The 20,788-nt window shown below is 55.7% G+C and overlaps 1 protein-coding gene across 1 annotated transcript; it reads right to left on the bottom strand.

Annotated features, from left to right (window-relative positions):
- Positions 1 to 102: 102 nt before the first annotated feature.
- LOC102574936 (palmitoyltransferase ZDHHC3) lies at positions 103 to 20,713 on the bottom strand. Its single transcript, XM_059718689.1, has 9 exons — positions 20,546 to 20,713; positions 19,354 to 19,442; positions 18,047 to 18,120; positions 16,757 to 16,869; positions 15,846 to 15,907; positions 5,388 to 5,508; positions 4,981 to 5,053; positions 4,649 to 4,778; positions 103 to 4,316 (listed from the first exon to the last, which is right to left on the bottom strand). The coding sequence occupies exons 1-9, from the start codon at positions 20,680 to 20,682 to the stop codon at positions 4,225 to 4,227; spliced, it is 891 nt and encodes a 296-aa protein (XP_059574672.1). The 5' UTR covers positions 20,683 to 20,713; the 3' UTR covers positions 103 to 4,224.
- Positions 20,714 to 20,788: the final 75 nt, after the last annotated feature.

Genomic DNA, 20,788 nt, shown 5'->3' with positions numbered 1-20,788 from the left:
ACCCCTGCCCTGTGGGCTGTCATTGTTTCCGGGGGGAGGGGGGAGCATTGCCTCCTGCCCCCACTCCCTCTTCCCCCACCGCAGCGCAGCAAGTCTGGGGTGCATAATTTAAGAGGTTTATTTAACACAACCCTGCGGCCGCGCTGGCCGCGCCCCTGCCACCGCGTGGCGATGGTTTTCTTCTTTTTGTAATAAAGCCCTGCCGGGTTATTTAAGGCTATTTATACAACACACTCGAGTGCTGCCTCTTCGTGGGCTCGGGGCTGCTCCCCAATGAAAGCTGTGTGGGGAGGGTGGAGCTGGGAGCCCCAGCCCCAACCCCGCTGGGCTGTGACTCCTGCCCTGCTCCAGACATACCTGGAAGCCGTGTGTGCAGGGAGGCTGCTTGCCGCCTGGATGCTGGGCCTGGGGGAAGCTGGGGGGAGTGGGCAAGTGGGGAGGGATGACTGGCCACCGCCAGCAGTTGGTCCCAGATGGACCCTAGTCCCCCAAGCCCTGTGGGGGTCGGTGCAACTTGCTACCCTGAGACTGGCAGCACCACTACCCAGGGCCATGTGCCACAGCCAAGTAAGGTGTCCCGCAGCAGCCCGGGCAGGCAGCCACAGCCAGGGAGGGGATGCCACGTTCCCCAGACACTCAGTGGGGAGCTAGCACAGAGCCCATGCTCCATGTGGGGGCTGAGCAAACTGGGACCTGGCTCTGCGGGCTGCTGCAAGCCAGGAAATGGAGACAGAGGCAGGATCACAGAGCAGTGGGGCTGGAAGGGACCTCCAGGTCACGTCACCTCTGATCCTCCACCTGGGGCAGGATCAGCCTTGCCCGAACCAGCCCAGATAACGTCATCTAAACTCTACATACGACTACTGCCAGCCCTGACGACGCAGACCTAGCACCGACCCTGCCACAGGTGCAGCAGGGAAACCAGGACAGCCAGCGTCCTGCTTCTATGAAATGCTGTCAATAAACGCTCGAGAGACACCAGGCAGGGGCTGTGCCCCTGCTACAGGGGAAGGCAACCCCCCCCCCCCCCCCCCAGTCCATACCAATATGAACAGATGAACAGGAGGGGAAATTCCTTCCTGACCCCAAATATGGCCCCAGTCTGAGCCTGAGCAGAAGGGCAAGTCCCTTTAAGCCAACACCTTCTGGCTTTGGGCCCAGCTGGAGCCTTGGCACAGCACAGTCCCCATCCCCAGCCTGGGCTGCAGTCAACACTCAGTCCTCTTAAAAATACCCCAACACGTGTTACAGCAAAGTGTGGGGCAGGACACGGACAACCAGCAAAGCCTGGGATATCCCCATGCTAGCACACAGGCATCACTACACCTAGATCATCCCTGACCAGTGGCTGTACCACCTCTTCAATCCCTGGCCTCTGGCCCCGCATTGCCCTGGCTGGGGGTGAGGGGGCAGCCTCAGGTCACCGGGTGCAGCAAACTCATCGTGCGCAGACGCAGAGCACAGGGTCCCGGAGCAGAGCCACAGGTGGGCGCAGCCTGGCACGTTACAGCAGCGGGCCCAGGGCAGGGGGCCAGGGCAGCAGCCACAGGCATCGACTTGGGCAGGAGGAGGGAGGGAGCAAAAGGTTATCAGCTGCTGCCACAGGCGCACAATCCCGCTGGCAGCCAAACAGCAGCCAGCCAGCATGGCTGCCCTGGGGCTTGGTAGGCACTGGCACGAAGCAAACACTCTCCGGGATTGAGGAGGGGAGGCGGCAGCACCTGTGAGACATCCTGGTTTTGTCACTGGACCAGACCTGGGGTCAAAGGGGCCCATGCCAGCGCTGCAGTGGGACGGGCAGTGCCTGCTGCCCACAGCCCTGCCCAGCAGTGAGCAGCACAGCCCTGGGCCAGGCTTCCTGGCAGCCGCACGCCCAGGACCCCTACTGCACTTGATGGCACTGGAAGCAGCACCAGCAGCCCCCGCCCAAGGGGCCCACACAGACCTGGGGCCCAGCCCCGCAGCCAGGGGAGCCTGGAGCATGGAGGTACGTACGGCTGTCAGGCCCCGAAATGGCTTCTCCCAGCACCAGACCCTGTGGGTGCACACAACCTGCCCCCAGCACGGACCCCTAGCTCTTCCCAGCCCAGCTGGCAGCCCGGCTAGGGCAGCAGGAAGGATGCTCTTACCTTTTGCCATACAGATTTACAGGGGATAGGATGACCCAGGGACTGCTCCCCACCTGCTCATTCCCTGAGAGCCACTCATGCCCTGTTCCCCAGGGGCACCAAACACACTGCAGCAGGGACCTCACATGGGAGGGGCTGGGGGCATGGGGCTGGCTACAGTGTTGGGGCCAGGCCCTCCCTAGCATGAACTGGGATGCTGGGTGTCTGATCCCCCCCATGGCAGCGTGACAGAGAGATGAAGCCAAGTGGCCCCAGGGCTACACAGGCCTGGGTACACAGGGACCACCAACCTGAGCTGCCTGATAGCATGCATGGGCCCCTGTCCAGCTCCCCTGCCTGGCAGAGGGGAGCTCACACCAGGTCACCGCACACATCACCCACCGAGGAAGAGACTTTATTAATACAGCTCTCCTCCGTGGTGACTTGTAACACACAGGGGAGGCAGGACTCCAGCCAACCCCAGTATGGGGTCCCAGCAGCCTCAAGAAGTTGCAGTTTCCTTCCCTGGAGGCTTCCGAGGAAGCTGGTCCAGCTGGGACCAGAATGGTGGGTCCGGGGTCCAGCCACTCTCTCCAGGTCTCCCAGTGATGCTCATGGGCCAGGGGCTACTTGAACAGGGCCCTGGGGGAGGCGCCAGTCAGAGGGGAGGGCATTGCCAGGGATGCAGGTGCTTGCAGGGAGCAGGGGCCAGGCTGTGCTACCAGCCACCCTGGAGAGTGGAGACAGCCAGCTGCCCTGCATGCTCCCACAGGGGAAGGAGCAGCTGGGCTGGGGCACCAGCCCCAGGTCACCTCAAATAAGGGAGCACGGAGGTCAACCCAGAACCAAGCCAGCACAAACTCGCAGAATCCAGCAGGCTCTACCACAGTGGCACAGCTCAGTCCTGCACTCGCAGGTGGTGGGGGAGGCCCTGCCATCAGGAAACCCCAGGCCACTGTACCTGGACAGCTACTCCAGGCAGGCTTGACCACTCTGACACCTGACAGTACCCAGACCCCATGCCCCGCTTCCCAGCCGAGCGAGGAGCATGCCAGAGGGGCCAGCTGCAATAGTGCAGGGCAAGGGAAGAGTTCCTGCTTTTTGCCTGAGCTGTCCTGGCACCCACTGCCCTCAGCACCTGGGCCACCAGCCTGTTCACCAGCCTCGCTGCCTGTGGGAGAGGTGGGCACTGCCTGTGCCTGGCAGGAGTAGGATCCCTGCAGGCAGCCTCAGCATAGCAGCATGCCCACCCCGCTCCAGTGGGAGGGTTTAACCTGTGGTGCCTGGGGCCGGTGTCCAACCAGACTGCCCAGGGTGGTCTGGGTGGGAAGTTGGGGCAGTGACAGCCTAGGTCACAAGCAGTGCTGCGCAAGGGCTGCACCTGCTCTGGAGGCCACACAGCAGATTAACAGGGACCAGGGATACTGCCCTACCTCATGCCATTGTGCTCCAAGGGCTGGGCCCCTGCCACCTGGGCAGTCAGCATGACACCCTTCCCTGGCAAATGGGAGGGCTAGTTCCCGGGGACAAGCCACATCATCCTCTCCAGCCCCCCTTACCTGGGGGAGCTTCTTTGCCTTCTACCTTCACATCACAATTAGCCACAGTGCCTGTCTGCCATGCTCTGTGCTCCCACCAGTGTCTCCCATGGGCTTGTGGGGCTCCTTGTTCTGTTTGTGTAGTACTTGGCACCAGCACCTCGAGTACGTGATGGAGGCTCCCAGGCAACAATTAACACTGATCGGACTGCAAAGAGCACAGCAGGGGAGCGGATGAGCATGTCCTCATGGCAGTGTGGAACGGGCCACCACTGCAGAAGAGGCACTCCAGAGCCAACAGAGACTGTCGGCAGCCCTGATGCTATGGGGAGTCCAGCACAGAGGCTGGAGAGTGCACCAGCTCTCAGTTGAGGCTTCCCAAGGAAGGCAGGTGCCCAGCCAGCACCCCCGCTGATATGCCTGGCTTCGGTGCACCTGCCTAGTGCAAGGCCACTCTCGGGCCAGCTCTGCAAAGCCAACAGAAACAGATGAATGTCATCTGTCTCCCTGGGGCCACAGGCGAGAGGCAGCAGCTGCCCAGGTGATGGCAGGGCAAAGGGCCTGCTGCAGCCAGGAGGTCATACATCATAGTTGGGTAGGTAGCTGTAGGACGGGCCCCCACCTGAGGGTGGGCTGCAGTTACAGGGGAAAAACCAGCAGATCACAAAGCCTGAAAGAAAAGAGGGTAAGGGGTCAGGGGGCACGGAGCTGGGATACTGCCCTGTGCACAACAAGGACATGCTCTGATCCACGCTCAGGCCTTGCCTGCCAAGTTTGAGGTGGGGCAACGCAGGGAAAGGAGCTGGTACCACCCCAGAGGCCCATCACCATGGGGGCAACAGGACAGGCTCCCTACCCTGGGCCAAGCCTGACTCACAGCCTGGCTGTCATGGGCAGCGCTTCCCCTGATATTGTGCCCATGTTTCCTCCCATAGGAACCACCCCCAGTTCTCACAGCCCGTGTGCTCCAGGGAGCCTGGCCTGGCCCCGGCCCCGGCCCACCTCGCCCGAACACCTCCCGCAACAGGGCAATCTTGGGCTTCCGTGTGTGTGCCACCTCCCGGTTTGCCTCCTTCAGTAGCCGGTTCCTCAGCTGCTCAATAGGGGTTTCATCTGTGATGATGGAGACAACCTGGGGAACAAAGAAATGAGAGCTGCAGTTGCTGCCGTCTGGACCCACAACTACTGTCCCAGCCAGGGGCACAGCAGGGCAGAAGTGCTGGCTGGGGAAGGGCTCTCATCAGGTCCAGGCCCTGGCCATGGTCCTGGCAGCAGGAGGTGCTGCACTACACAGCAGCCTGGGCAGTCAGCTGCAGGGCCCCTTGCAGACTAACCTGGTCGTAGAATATGACTGTGACGAAGAGGCCAAAGAGGACGGACTCCACCAGTAGGATGATGCAGTGGGCCCTGGAAGGGAGGGGAGCAGGTAAGCTGTTGGCAGCATTTGGCCCAGCCAGAGGCTCTCAGGGGAGGGCCCAGGGTGAGACACCCAGGACTCTGGACCAGAATTGCCCAGCTGCATGGCCCAGCCCTGCACCATGGATGCTGGGTGGCCTCTGTCAAGGGTGGCCAAGACAGCCCGAGCCCCTTGCTGCTACCGGCTGCTCTCCCACCCACAGGGCAGCAGGCCAATGACTTGGGAGCCTTGCCCTGGCCTCAGCCCCCTCCCATCCTGGCTGGTGTCCGTCACCAAGCAGCAGCAGCTGGGGTCGGAGGCTATGTCACAGCCACCTGCACTCACATGTGGACGTGGCTGTTTGAGGCGCCTCCATCTGCTTCTGCCACATTCTCTGACAATCCCTTGTCTGCTGGCCACAGCCAGGTGGTCAGCACCAGCCCCATGGCATAGAGGCTGGCCAGCCCTGGGACAGAGTGAGGAGTTAGCACAAGCCAGACTGCACGTGCAGCAGAGCCCCCCCACTCCCAGCCACGCCAGATCCAGGGTAAAGCTCCTTCCTCACCCCACATCTGGTGACTGGTCTGACTCTGAGCGGAGGAGCAAGATCCTGCAGCCAGGGACCTCTGTATGTCCTGTGCCAGCAACCGCATCAGTGCACCCCAGTGACTGCCCCCAGCTGGAGCTGTGGCTAATGGTCTGGGGCTTCAGAAGAAGAAAACCTGCCCCTCCTACCCCCTTCCCAAGCTAGCAGCAGTCACAGGAGGGGCAAAACACCTCATTTCTGGTCTCAACAGGCCAGTCCAAGCTTCCCTAGATCTCCCTGTGTAATACTTTTGGTCCTCTTCCATGCCCTCAAAGCAGCAGCACCCACAAAGGTAACAAGGACACTTCTACCACTAGCATCAAGGTCGCTTACGAAACTATTAAACAGGAAAGTATCCCTGATGACACCACTGGAAACAAGCCCCAGGTGCCCTTCAAGCCCACCTCAAGATCATGGCATTGATCCCTATCGTCTCCAGCCTAGCCAAACATTTCCCCATGACACCTGGCATCCAAAACCTGATTGGACCTGGATAAAGGACCCATGCTCCTTATTCATGTGGGCGCAAATAACAAGGCCTGGAGCAATCCCAGGCGGGTCATGAATGACTTCAGGACTCTAGCGACGGGGCTCAAAGGGTTGGGGGTGTGGCAGAAATGCCACCGTCGGTGCCCCTCTCCAGAGACCTGTCTCTGCCAGCCTGAGAGGCTGGTGTTGAATCCCTCAGGGCGGGGATCTCCCTCCCTGCCTACATGACAAAAGCCTGGTGCCTGGGAGGCGATGCTCTGGTACCTGGGGAGGGGGAGGGAAAAGCTCCACTCACCGGCCCAGGTGACCCATGATGCTTTTTAAATTGGTTGACTAGTGGCCAGCACTGGCAGCTTCGATTGGACCGGGCTGCTGAGGTCAGGAAGGTTATTTAAAGGCCCGGTCCAGGAAGAAGGCGGCCATTAGCCATGCGGTCATCCAGGTGAATCTGAACCTGGCTCTCTCCTCATCACCACATGCTCCAAGAGTGTCCTGCCTCCAGAGGAAACTCCAACCACCTCTGGACGATGCGTGTGAGTAAGTTACTCGAGATCAGACTAGATATTTAGCTTACAGTAACTCAGATGCGTGTTTAAACGGCTACCTCAGCCATTCTAGTTTGCTCTATGGGATTCCTCTGATATTCCTCTGATATTGCTCTACCTTTTACCCTGTTTCCGCCCGACCCCCTGAATCAATAAAGTTCTCCTTGTGACCGGTGTGGGAGACTTATTGAGGGGGGGTCTATATTATGCCGAGGAGGCTCCTTAGGTCTGTGGACTAAGGGAGGCTTCCCTAATAAGCCCCTGACTTGGGGAAGTGCCCCAAGTGCCTGTATTGGGTCTAGGACCCATTGGACGATCAGGCCTGTGTTCTCCAAGGTGCGCAGAGCCAGAAGTGAGTCCAGAGCCTTGGATGGTGGCAGCGGGAACCCCAGGCTAGCGGGTGTGCTCCAGGGAAGGGGTTGGCCGAATGTGAGGCACCCCAGGGAGGCACTCGGAGCCTGGAAGGTGGGCGGGCGCAGGGAGGTGGGCGGCTCAATGCAGGAGCGCCCCCTACTGGCCCGCCACAGGGGGTGCAGGTGGTTTTCTCCTCGATCCTTCCCGCTACGGATCACAGGCATAGGAGGGTGAGAAGAATTCAGGAAGTAAACAGAAGACTGCAGCGCTGGTGCCATCATGAAAGCTTCAGCTTCTACAACCACAGCTTGTGGCAGAAAGCCACCTTTGCTTCTCCCCCAAAAACTCTGCTCTGTGACAATTGTGATTAGGATGGGCCCAGCAGAGGATACATACCTTTACCTATTCTCGTTGGGTAACCTGAGCTGGATACATTCCTGAGGGAGGGGGGAAACCTGCTCCCTCTGCCTATGTGACTGGCATCACATACCTGGGTGAGGGGCTTCCTTCCTGGAGGGCTAGAGTCTGCCCAGCAACTAGTGATGTATTTCAAATTGGTTGGCTGACAGCCAGCAGGCACTGGCCTCCATTGGACCAAGTAAATGAGGTCACAAGGGCTATAAAAGTTAAGGACTGCCCAGGAGGAGCAGGGCAGCAGCCATGAGGGATACTCAGGAACAAAGAAGAGCTGTATCATCTGAAACTTGCTCTCTCTCTCAAAACTCATGATCAAGGAACCGCCTGCCTCCAGAGGGAATCTCCACCTGCCTCTGGATGATACTTGTAGGTAAGCTAACTGAGATCCAACTAGATATATAGCTTGCAGTAACTCAGATGCGAGATCAAAGGCTACCCCAGCCACAGGAGTTTGCTCTATGGGATTTCTCTGATATTGCTCTACCCTGTACCCTAGTCTAACCCTACCCCCTGTAACCAATAAAGTTCTCCTTTGTGACTGGTGTAGGAGACTTATTGAGGGGTGGGTTTAATTATGCCTAGGAGGTCCCTTGGGTCTGCGGACTAAGGGAGACTATCCTTTTTGGCCCCCGACTTGGGGAAGTGCCCCAAGTTCTTGTATTGGGTTGAGTACCCATAGGACTATTAGGCCTGTGTTTCCCCAAGGACACAGGACCCAGACAGTCCCTTCTCGGGGTGGTGACAGTACACATTACCCCCGGACTCTGCAGTGGGGCTCGAAAGGGGGTCTGCCAGGGCTTAGGCGCCCCTGGAGGGACACGTGGAGTCCGGAAAGTGGACAGGCGTAGTGAGGTGGGAGGCTCAACGCAGGAGCTCCCCCTACTGGCCCGCCACACAGCCCATGCTTCAAAGAGCGAGTCAGCGAGTTATTGGGAAGGAATGGCCTCCACCTCACTCACACAGGGAAGAAGCTCTTCTCAGCCAGAATGGGCTTTAAACTAAGTTTGCTGGGGGAAGGGCAGATAACCACTGGTGCAAGTCTACCAAGCATCAGCCACCAAACCATTAGGTCAAGCTGTACAAGGAAACAAACTCCTACCCCACTCCAGGGATGGGTCTCTTGAAGGAGTCCTAGGGCCTCCGATGGCAAACTCACTTGTCTTTACACAAATGCCAGGAGCTTGGGCAACAAACAGGAGAAGCCAACCCTACTCCTAAACAGTAATGATTATGATCTCATAGGGATACTGGAGACCTGGTGGGACTCCACCTATGACTGGACCACAGGTATAGATGGCTATACCTTGTACAGGAGAGATGGGGATGCAAGAAAGGGGGGAAAGGTGTAGCTCTCTACATGAAAGACCAATACGCTTCCCTACAGGAGGAAATTGACAACCGAGGAGGGCAACTTGAGACCCTCCGGGTACGAATAAGGGGGGAAATGTGGTGAAGGGGATATAATGGTAGGAGTCTACTACTGACCTCCTAATCAAGAGCAAGTACTTGACCATGAGTTCACCAGGGAACTGGCTGAGGCTGCATGCTTTCAGTACATGGTGGTCATGAGCGATTTTAACTACCTGGACATCTCATGGGAAGAGCACTCAGCCAAATCCGATCGGTCGCAATGCTTCCTCACAAGCATTGACGAGCTTTATCTGTCTCAAGAAGTCTACAGACTGACAAGGGGCAAGACGCTACTGGACCTGGTACTGGCCAAAAAGGATGATCTAGTCAGTGACCTGAGAATCGAAGGGAAGCTGGGAGACAGTGACCACGAGTTGAGCACTTTCTCTATTCACCGCAAAGCTAGCAAGTTAGTCAGCAACACGAAAGTCCTCGACTTTAGGAAGGCCAACTTCCACAAGCTTAGGAGGCTAGTTGTTCAGACCATGAGAAACCACAATCTGGCAGGCAAGGAATGCCCATGATGAATGGTCGCTCCTCAGGGATGCAATCCTTGAAGCACGAGGGAAGTCCATTCCAACCCACAGAAAAAGTAGCAAAAGGGCTGGATTCTGCCCCCCCCCCCCCCCTTTAGCTCATTAGGAAACTGAAGGACCTCCTGCACCTAAAAAAAGAAGCTTATAAAGGATGGAAAATGGGAAACATCACTAAGGAGGAGTACTCAACACTAGCCTGCACCTGTAGGGAGCAAACAAGGGAAGCCAAGGCTGAAACAGAGCTCGAACTGGCCACTCAAATTAAGGACAATAAAAGTCCTTCTTCAAATATGTGGTAGTCAGAAAAAGAACATGGGTAACATTGGACCCTTACTAAACCAAGTGGGGCAGCTGATAACCGACACTCAGGAAAAAGCCAATCTCCGTAATGACTACTTCGCGTCGGTCTTCCATCAGCCCAGTGGGATCACCCTGCCTGACAAGAGGCAGGATCACCAGGGGAAGGGAGAACCTGCACCCATCATTACCACTGATCTTGTGAGGCAACATCTTAAGAGGCTGGACATCCACAAATCAGCTGGCCCAAATGGACTGCACCCAAGAGAGCTAAAGGAACTAGTTGACACTATATAGCACAGCTTATGGCGAGGGTATTTGAGAACTCACAGCGCTCAAGTGAGGTGCCTGACAATTGGAAGAGGGCCAATGTGGTGCCTATCTTCAAGAAATGGAGAAGGGAAGATCCAAGGAACTATAGGCCAATTAGCTTGATCTCAATCCCTGGAAAGATCCTGGAAAAAATCATCAAGGAAACCATTACCAACATCCTAACAGAAGGTAATATTCTGAGAGAAAGCCAACATGGCTGCATGGTGGGTAGATCTTGTCTGACCAACCTGATTTCCTTCTATGATATGACCAGATGACGCATCACCTAGACAAGGAGAAGAGATGGATATCATATTCTTGGACCTGGTATCTCATGATGTCCTCATGGAAAAATTGGGGAACTGCGGCCTAGACAACTTCACAGTGTGATGGCTGGGGAACTGGCTCCGTGGACAGACCCAGAGAGTGATAGTTGATGGAACCAAATCAACTCGGTGCATCGTAACTAGTAGTGTCCCCCAGGGCTCTGTTCTTGGACCTGTACTCTCCAATGTGTTTATAAATGATCTGGACTTGGGTGTTATAAGCAGACTGGCTAAGTTTGCTGATGACACCAATGTGACCATCCTAGAGGATAGGCTGGAAATCCAGGCCGACCTCGACAGACTTACAAGGTGGCCAAATCTAAACCTGATGGCAGTCAATGCCGAGAAATGCAAGGTGCTCCACCTTAGGAGAAAGAACCCACACCACACTTATAGGTTCGGCAGTGCTATGCTATCTAGCACCGTGTCTGAAAGAGACTTGGAAGTCATGATTGACCACCAGATGAACATGAGCCACCAATGCGATGCTGCAGCCAGCAAAGCAAACAAAACTCTGGCTTGCATTTTCCGATGCATCTCGAACAAGACCCGGGAAGTCAGCCTCCCACTTTACTCGGCCTTGGTGAGATAACAGCTGGAGTACTGCGTCCAGTTCTGGGCTCTGCAATTCAGAAAGGACATGGAAAAGCTCAAGAGAGTCCAGAGGAGAGCTATGCAAATGATTAGAGGACAAAAGAGCAGGCTTTATGAGGAGAGGCTGAGAGACACAGGACTCTTCAGCCTGGAAAAGCATAGGCTCAGGGGTGACTTGGTGGCAGCCTATAAATATATAAGGGGTGTGCATCAGGAACTGGGAGAACGTTTGTTCCCCAGGGCACCCCATGGGAAGACTAGGTCCAATGGTCACAAACTCCTGGAAGACTCTTTTAGGTTCGACATAAGGAAAAGCTTCTTTACTGTCCGAGTCCCCAGGGCCTGGAATAGGCTCCCCATAGAAGTGATGCAGGCACCTACTCTGGATTCCTTTAAAAAACACTTGGATGTCTGCGTTGCTGGGATCATTTGACCCCTGCTGACTGCCTGCCCTTTGGGCAGGGGGCTGGACCCAATGATCTTGCAAGGTCCCTTCCAGCCCCTAATGTCTATGAAATCAGGTCCACAGCATTGGCCTTGCCCAAGAAGCCCATTATGGTATCACAAAACGGTGGTTATCCACCTTTCTGTACTCCAGGCCCTATCAGGACATGCCAACTCATAACTTTCATTCATTTCTTGACTCTGGAAAAATTCTAGAGCAATTCTTCTGCTGCAAAGCCCTCAGCAAGCCCATGGCAGGGCAGGGTGGTTTTGACACTGGATTCCTACTGGAAAGATCTGGGTTCACCTTGTGAATCAAGTGTAGGTATTTGCACCCCTAACAGCGCTCATATTGTGCAACAGCAGCAGCCTTAAAAGGACCTCAAAGCACCCCAAGTTTAGAGTCACCATCACAGAGTGATACTCGCTCAGTCTGATATGATCAGCCTTTTCAGAAATCCAGCTTGCACCTTGTCCTGTTTTCCTTTTCTTTCCATGGTTTAAAATGTCTTTCCCTTCAGTGCCTGCTCTAAGATCTTACGCACAGCTGAAGCCAAGCCAACTAACCTGTAAGTGCCTGGATTGCATGCTCCCTTTTCTGGAAGCAGGCACTCTCTTTGCTATTTTCCTCTCACAACATGCTAGCCCCCAGTTCCAGAAAAGATCTGTGCTAAAAGAGTTGCTGTTTCACATGCCAATGCCTTCAGGGGGCCTGGATAGAGAGGACGCAACCCTCATATTTGGTTTCAGCGCAGGCTACGTTTTGTTTCTCTCTCTCATGCGGTATTTTCTGCATTCCGGTATCCTCAGCTGCCTCTTCACCCTGACTAAAGGCAAAGCACTTGCTCAGTACCAAACCGCATTAGGGCTGCCTGTGATCTCTGCCTCTGCTTCAGTGGCCCCACTTCTTCTCTCCTGGTTCTCTCTGTATTCAAAAGCTCATCCAACTATATCCCAACCGTACAGTTAGTCCAGTAAAAGATATAACCCTAAGAAATCCTTGCCTCTCACGTAATTTCTGGATGCTCACAGTTACCTCACTCACAAACTGCTGTTTATATGACCAAAGACACCTTTGCTGCTAATTTGAATCTTCCTCACAAGATCAAGCCCAACCAGGCCTTTGGCCATTCATGCTGTTCCTGCACTCCTTGACCAGACAGGCTGTCTCCCTCCTCCCTACCCAGCCCCACCTCCCATGTCTCAGCCCCAACACAAGGCTGCCATTCACCCCAGGCATACTGTGGCCCTTCCCTATCAATCTTTCCTTTTGCTTCGGATGTTTGTACTTTTGCCATGAAATACTGTAGCTCCACGCTGCTTCCACACCCGAATCTCTCCACTCTCAAATGCAGTCGACCACCTTAAATAATTGCCTGTTTCTCAGTTTGTCCTCCTGAAGGCCAAGCCCTTGCTAGAGGCCTGTTTTGTCCTGCCTGCAAGTAAGATTAAATTGGATCAGCTTGTGTCCACTTGATCCTTGAGCATCTTCCACAGCCCATGGTTCTTCTACAGCAGGGGCATCAAACACCATGGACCAAATGAGGGCACCGAGCCTGTCTGCAGGACCGACCCCATGGCGTGTGCAGCACCCACAGTGTCAGGTCCAGTCCATGGCACCACAGGCAATGTGGATTGGCTTCGCTCCGGGGGACTCTCTGTATGCACCATGGGGGCTGGACTTGGGACTGCACACAGCAGAGAGGGGAGGTCCAGGGCGTGGACTGCATGCAGCGTCCTGTTGGACATGCCTGAACGCTGGCTGTGGGGGTGATCCAGATAGGCGACAGGATGCCTGTACACGCTGGAGCCAGCACACAGGGCTGTTCTGGCAGGGGCACCTCATGCAACCCATATTCTGGACTGACCCCTCAGGCACCATGAAGCATGTGTGGGGTTGGTCTGGAGACCCACAGGATGCATCATACAGCTCCATGGGCCAAATCCAGCCCACAGGCTGTATATCAGACAACCCTGTTCCATAACAATGGTCCTCAGCCTTTTCAGACTCAAGGCACATGTTGGGATAGGCCAGTTCTTAGTTTTCAATCATTTTTTGACAGTGGGGGGAAAAAAAAAACGAACAGAAGAATTTTTCTGTTGCAAAGAGCTGAGAGAGACCACAGCAGGACAGAATGTTTTTAATACCCTGGTTTCCTGTTTGAAGTCTCAGGGCTTATCTTGTGAATCATGCTTGCAAACCTACCCATGCCAGTGGTGTGTGGCATCCGCAGCACGCTGGGAAGGATCTCAGGGCACTTCGGGGTGCTGCAAACCCCTAGTCAAGAATGGCTGTTCTACAGGGTCCTTGATAAGAGCCAAAATTTCACCTAAGGTAGCTTGCCTCTCATTAGGACAGCAGCCACCCGACAGAGAAACCTGCCAACTAAGTAATTTGGAGATTAATGCATCTCACAGCAGGCGGGGAGCGAACCAGGACACTGAAGCCTCTCCCAGGATTACACATTGCTGCTCCTAAAATCCCCCAAGACTGAGATCCCCACATAAGATCCCCACATAAGATCCTCACTGAGATTCCCACATAAGATCCTGCAGGTCCATCACAGACCCCGACAGTCTCGCCAAGCACAGTTGCTTGTTCCTCCCTCATATGCCTCTCATCCACACAGACTGTTTCATCTGTGCTGCTGCAGCTACTACCATCCAGCCTTTGCCCATTATGGGGGCCCCGGGGAAGGGCTTTACTGTTGACCATTCAGCCAAGGCATCCCATTCCCTTGCTCAGCCTTAGAAGGGGACAGCCTGGTTCCCTGCCCCCTCGCACAGAGTGATCCAACCACCTAGCTCCACAGGCTGGATCTGCCCCACAGACTGGACTCCACACTGAACACCCCTGTTGTACAGCGATGTCAGACTCAAGGACAAGTCAGGAAATGCCAGCGCTCCCTTGCAAACTCTTCACATGTGTGTAAACATAGCAGAGTTGTGGGGGAGGCAGGTGAAGCAGAGAGCAGGGACAGGGCCGAGCACAGAGATGGCCCCGGCAGGCCAGGAGTCAAAGCACTAAAGTCACTGTGGCCAGCTCCAGGCAGTGCTGCAAATCATGCTACCTCCATCACCGCGCACCCCCCACATGCACTCTGCCAACAGTGGGAGCAAGGAGCTGCGTGGCAGAGCCCAGGAAGTAGGGCTCCCAGCTTTGCCACAGAGAAGATCTTCCCCTGAGCTGGCTTCACACACAGTCCAGGTCACAGCAGCTGTCCTTGTGTGGGGCTGGAGCTCCCTCTAGCATGGGAAGAGGGAGCTGCAGAGCTGGCAAAGGAAGGGGCCTCCCCGGCTGGGCCTGCCCAGGAGCCGCAGTCACCCACCCAGGTAGCAGTGGATCCAGTGGGTGCAACAGTGCTTTGATTCCTGCTCCACCCAAAATGGAAAACCCTCTTCCCCAGAGGAGAAGTGGAGTAATCAGGCAGGGCTACAGGAATCAATTGACTTTATGGCTCATTAGCATCTCTTCCATTCCTGCAAATCTCTCTTCCTTCCACAGGTGTCAATGACCCTCTCTCCTTTTTAATGGTCTTGATGTTTTACTAATCAAGCTATCCCTTCTCTGGCAATTTTGTTGTGTTAGTCATTCCTGGCAGTCTCTTCTGGTTTACAGGTCTGCAGACTGATTTTAGCTTTAGCTAGAAACCTTCATTCAGATGTAGATATGACTGACAGCAAAGTGTTGGATACATGGTCAAGATGCTCAAGGCGGCAAGATTTTGTTTAATGAATTTGAATAAGAGATGGACATTTAACTATAACAACTACAAGACTAACAATACAATACGTTTGGACTATTTTTGCCCAGTTTGTTGTTTTAAAAACTTAATATATAATCTAGCAATTACATGCATGTTCCAATAAAAAGCATAGACTAAATATAGACACTGGATTTATGACACATTATAACCTGCCTGACATCAGACTCTCCAGGTACCTCTCCACTATTTACCACCTACATTCATCCCCCTTCACTCCCCCCACACCCAGCCTGTCTCTCACCCACCGACTCCTCAGTTTACATCTTTCCTGACTGCCTGTCTTGCAAGCACACCAGCCCAGCCTCTGACTTCTTTACTTCTCATTCAATCCAGGAAGAGCACACACCAACTGCGGAGGCTTCCTCAGTCTGACAAAGGGTTTTTAAACCCAAAAGCTTGCTAAGAATTTTTTTTTCCAACTATTTAAGTTGGTCTAATAAAAGATATGAGATTCACCCAAAGAACCTTGTCTCCCTATGTTCCAATAAAGGTATATTTATTTTTACTTTAGTCTTAAACTGAATAATATAGCGCTGGGCCCCTAGCATGTTACTTAGACTTCTAGTTACTCCTTAACCAGAGAAAAATGTGTTGTGTTATATGTGATGATGCATCAAATCATTTGCACCCTCCTTTTCAAAATCCTAGATCCTTGTCTGCCTAGATCCACCCATGCACCCTGGCTTCCCCACACACCCATCAAGCCACCCCTGCAGCCCCACGTACCCGTGTAGAAGAGGAACTGGATGAAGTATTTCTGGTTTAATTCGCCCACGCAGTTGTTTATCCTACAGAGAAAGAGCGCGCGTGACGGGGCTGCATGACCCTCCCACCCCAGAGGTGCAGTGAAGCATGGTCTCTGCCTACCATTCAAACAGCGCTGCTCTGGGGAGAGGTCAGCTCATTACGCCCCCTGTGAGGGAGCAATAGGGAAGGCCCTGCAGTCCAGGGATCCTGCTGGTGACTGCCCAGGATGCATGGGCCAAGGGCTAATGAGCAGGCTGCTCCGAAGCGCGCACATACAGCTGGGCTGCAGGTTCCAGCCACTCTGGGAGAAGGCAGAGAGCAGCACTGGGAATAAGATCATTGCTGCCTGGAAGACGCCTACCCCCTCCAGGGCCCAACACTGCTGCCTGCAACCACAGGGTGCCCCCCCACCAACCCAGTTGGCATGCTCTCAAGGGGCAGGGCTCAGCAGGGGCAAGGCTCTGGGAGCTGGGATGAGGGGTCATAAGTGCCCTGCTGCCCTCCTGGTTTGCCCTTCCAAGAACTGGAAGTCACTGCTGCACTGTCAGAGCTTGGCAAGGGTCTGTGTGTGCTCAGACCCATACCATACCCCGCCAGTCAGGGGCAATGGCAGCACAGAGCAGGGCAGGGAGATCAATTCCAAACCCCCAATGCAAGGGAGCAGACAAGGCAGCTGCAGGCAAGGGTAGATTCCACCGTGCTGCCAATGCAGGGCTCTGCTGTGAGGCCAGATACATACACACGTGCATGTACCAACATATGATTCAGCCCTGAGAGCTTGCTCTGCAGCCAGTGAGCCTGGTGATAGAGGCAGGACCCATCCCAGGCAGTGCTCATATGAGCAAGTGACCTTGGCTCCCCCGTGTGAGCAGAGCAGGGTGGGGCCTCACCAGGGGCAGTGGTGATCCATGCGGCGCACGCAGCGGTGGCAGATGCGGCAGTGGTGCGCTCGGGGTGGCCGGTACGTCTCACAGCGATTGCACACTGTCCAGTCCTCATTCCCCTGGGGAGCGCGAGAAAGAAAGAAATCAGCTGGCAGCTCCTCACAGCCAGCCTAGATAGCAAGACCTGGACCCTGGGGACCAGCAGCACAGGGCTGGGCAGCAGAAAAGACAGAGTGGGAGTGTCGTTGCTGAGGAAGCCAAGAACTGAACAAACTGAACCTTGGCAAGCAGAATGCAGGGCACAATCCCAGCTTGGCTGCCACAACCCAGCCCACTAGTTGGTCTGCCCCAACTCACAGGGCTGCAAGCCCTGTCCTGAGGAAGCCAAGCCAGCACTGCAGAGCTGCAAGCACAGCCTGCCCTGGCCCTCCTCCGCTGTGAGCTCCCTGCTGTTTTGCTGGGGACTCTCAAGTCTCTTTCACTCCATGCCACACTGCTCTGCAGGCACTTCAGCCTCCCCCCTCTTCCCTGTACAACACGCCAGAGACCAGGCCCCAGTTGCAATTCTGATGGAGCCTCGCCATCAGCAGCACCAGGGGCACATGCTCATTTCAAACCCATCTCCATTTACTGTAAGACCAAAAGAGCCTCATGGCCCTGGTGGGGGCTGGAGAGGGGAAGGCCAGCCACAGTCTGCACCACCACAAGGGAAAGCCACACTCTGCTGGAGTTTGAGGTAGGTACTTGCCCTGGCTAATCCAGGAGGCAGCAGCCCCTGTGGCACTGCTGCAAGGCTGGATTCTGGTTCTTCATAGCTTGTACTACGACACTGGAGGCAGCTGCCAGCTCAGCAGCTCTCATCCCATGGCAGGCTAGCTATGGTGCATGGTCTCCACCTCCACCTCCCAATGGCACAGGGTGCTCTGGTGCAGGTGGAACGTGCAGGGCAGCAGTCCCTGCACCCATGGGCCACACTGCTCCCAGCATCAGAAGGACCTAACATTACATGGAGCAGAAGCTGCCACTACAGCTGGACCAGTGCCAGGGCAATCCAGTAGTACTAGCCCTGCAGTCCCCCCAGGGGAGTCTCTCCCTAACTCCCCTCCACCTCCCAGCTGATGTCAAGGTGCAGGGGCCTGAACCCCAGCTGCACAACTAGAGGGGCTGCTCTAACACCCATGGCCACAGACCCCAGAGGCTTACTGAGATCCTGATCCATATCCCTCAGGGCAGTGACAGCTGTTGCCCCAGGTCTCCCACAACCATGTGCAGCGCAGAGTGCTGAAGGGAGCTCACCCGGTCATTCTTGTGGGGCGTGCCACTGCGCAGATCAGAGAAGTCGATAGCGGTGTCAGGGAGAGGGACCATGCCTGGAAACCACAACAGGAGGCAGTGAGAGCAGCCAGCTGGGTGTCGCTGCTTGCTGTCAGCAGCACCTGCCCTGACTCAGCAGGCACAGTACTAGTCAGGGCAGATCCACCTTAGCTGCAGCCTGTGCCCATCTCCTTGCACACACAGCCCAACCCCAGCCCTCTACACCACCAGTTCCACCTCAACATGCTGTCTCCCAGTCCTCCAAAGGACAAGGAGCACAGTGGGGGAGCAATCGGGGTCAGGGTTCAGAGAGGCTGCATCACAGCTGGAAGAAGAACCCAGAAATCCTGGCCCCTGATCCGTAAAACCCTGCAGCCATCCTCTGACACCCCCATAGTGACCCTGGGAGGTTCACAAAAGGTGGTGGAGACACCCCCTGCCATACTATCCCCTCCCCGCTACTGACCCAGGCATCTGGGAGGCAAAAGAAGCTGAAAAATCAACCCCCTCTCTCCAGAGAGCTCTAACGGGGAGAGAACAGCTTTTACACTGGCTGCTGAGTAGCTGGCTGATCAGGCCAGATGGCCCTGGCAATCCCCTGCCCTGCTGCCTGGCCAGCCTATGCCTCCAGAACAGACAAGCGCTTGGTTCACCACAGAGAAAGCCTCCTCACTAGCTACCTTCTGTTTGCCACATCCTGAAGTCAAGCCTCCTGCCATCCCAGTCAGACCAGCCTAGCTGGGCAGGGCCACGCCCCAGAGACAGCAGGAAGATCCAGGATCACAAACACACAGGCTAGTTTGGTGGAAGAAAGCAGGATACATTTGCACCTTGTAGACCAACTTAATCAAAGATGCATAAGCTTTCATAAGCAGCAGCTTGCTTCATCAGCTGCTTCGGAGGGGCTGCCATCCCTGCCAGCATAGCCTCGACTAAGTGAGCTGCGGCTTATGAAAGTTTACACATTTTTTATTTGGTTGGTCTAGAAAGTGCAAATCTACCAGGCCTTCCTCCTGACTAATGCAGCTCACTCCCTCTCTCTGTTAATGGGAAAAGTCAATGATGTCCCTCCAGAAAGGAACAGGATCTTCTCACAAGTGCACGGCCTCTTCTCTAATGTTTCAGCCAGAGATCCTGGCGTCCTTCCAACAGCAGGGTGGGGAAGGAACTCTGGCAAAAGTCACCCAACAGAGAGAGCTCAAATCTTCCTGCAACCCTGTGCTAACACTACAGCTGTCACTGCCCCCACCCAGCTTGAGCAGAGGAACAAACCACAGGCAGGAACGTACCTGGATCAGCAAACACAGCTCGTGTGTGACAGGCCAGCAGCATGAAGACGATGAGGTTAAATGCCACCGCATGGAATGGGCACCAGAGGCTGGGAGAACGGAACCAAAAGAGCAACACCTGTCAGATGTGCAGCCCAGCACCAGATCGCCTGTCCCTGGGCTCCCCTGGGGCTGGAGAGAGCGAGCAGCTGGGGTCATGGAGGCAGGGAGCCACACCAGGTTCTCGGCATCCTGGGCTGCATTGGTGGGAGCGCTGCCAGCAGATCGAGGGCAGTGATCCTTCCCCTCTACTCAGCACTGGGGAGGCCACTTCTCGAGTCCTGTGTCCAGTTTTGCCCGCCCCCCCCCAGAAAGGATGTGAACAAATTGAACAAAGTCCAGTGGAGGGCAACAAAAATGGTTCAGGGGCCAGGAGACGTGACTTGTGAGGAGAGGCTGAAGGAACCGAGTGTATTTAGTCTGCAGAAGAGAAGACTGAGGGGGGGTTTAATAGCAGCCTTCAACTCCCTGCAGGGGGGACTGCACAGAGGATGGAGGTGGGCTGTTCTCAGTGGGGGCAGGTGACAGGACAAGGAGCAATCAGCTCCAGTTGCAGCAAGGGAAGTTTAGGTTAGATATTAAAAACTTCTTCCGTGAGAAGGGTAGCAAGTCACTGGAACACAGTCCCCAGAGAGGTGACGTGGTGCAGTCTCCATCCTGAAAGGTTAAGACCTGGCTAGACAAAGCCTTGGCTGGGATGATGTAATCGGAGCTGGCCCTGCTTGCAGCGGCGGGCTGGACTAGATGTGACCTCCTGAGGTCCCCTCCGACCCTCCTTTCTAGGACTATGACCAGCAGGGCCCTGCGCAGCACGACACTGAACGCGCTGCGGAGTCGTTTAACCTGGCCAATAAAGCACGGACATTAATATCAAGAGGAACTGCACCATCCTCCCCTGCGTGCACCCAGGGGCGACCGGAAGAGCTGAATGCGGAGCCTGGCGGGGGCCCGGCCCGGCCCAGCCAGGCTGGGCCCGGGCGAGGGCACCATGCTGGCGGTGCCACTGCCCATGACACGGGCCAGCGGTGCGGCAGCCCCTCGCCACACTGGGCCACACAGGCCTACAGGGGAAGCCCCTTGGCTGCCACCACGTGCCCCAACGCCCGGCCCCGCCCACACGCGCCCCGCCCCCTCCGATAGGCCCCGCCCCTACCTGCCCCGGAAGCCGGGCTGCAGTAGTACGTGCGTGAGGATGACGTAGTCCGCGTAGCCCACACTGACGTAGGTGAGCAGCAAGCAGAGTGTCCCACACGGGTCTCGCCTGCAGCGGCCTGACCCCGCCGCCGCCATGGCCGCCGCCGCCACCACTTCCGGCCTAGAGCAGCCAGGCCCCGCCCTCGCCCGCCGTTCTGACCAATCGCGGCCCGCGTTAGCGGAGAAGGGGCGGGGCCAGCGG

The sequence above is a fragment of the Alligator mississippiensis genome, chromosome 15, assembly GCF_030867095.1.
Source record: "Alligator mississippiensis isolate rAllMis1 chromosome 15, rAllMis1, whole genome shotgun sequence".
NCBI classification, from domain to species: domain Eukaryota; kingdom Metazoa; phylum Chordata; order Crocodylia; family Alligatoridae; genus Alligator; species Alligator mississippiensis.
The sequence above is the reverse complement of the archived record's forward strand: the minus strand, read 5'-3'. Positions and strand labels throughout refer to the sequence as shown.

Excerpts from the sequence above, each read along its gene's own strand:
- LOC102574936 (XM_059718689.1), bottom strand. The coding sequence starts at position 20,682 with ATGGCGGCGGCGGGGTCAGGCCGCTGCAGGCGAGACCCGTGTGGGACA. Across the intron at positions 18,121-19,353 it reads AGCTGTGTTTGCTGATCCAG|GCATGGTCCCTCTCCCTGAC; the intron begins GTACGTTCCTGC and ends TGTGGTTTCCAG. Across the intron at positions 4,317-4,648 it reads GCGGGAGGTGTTCGGGCGAG|GCTTTGTGATCTGCTGGTTT; the intron begins GTGGGCCGGGGC and ends CTTTTCTTTCAG.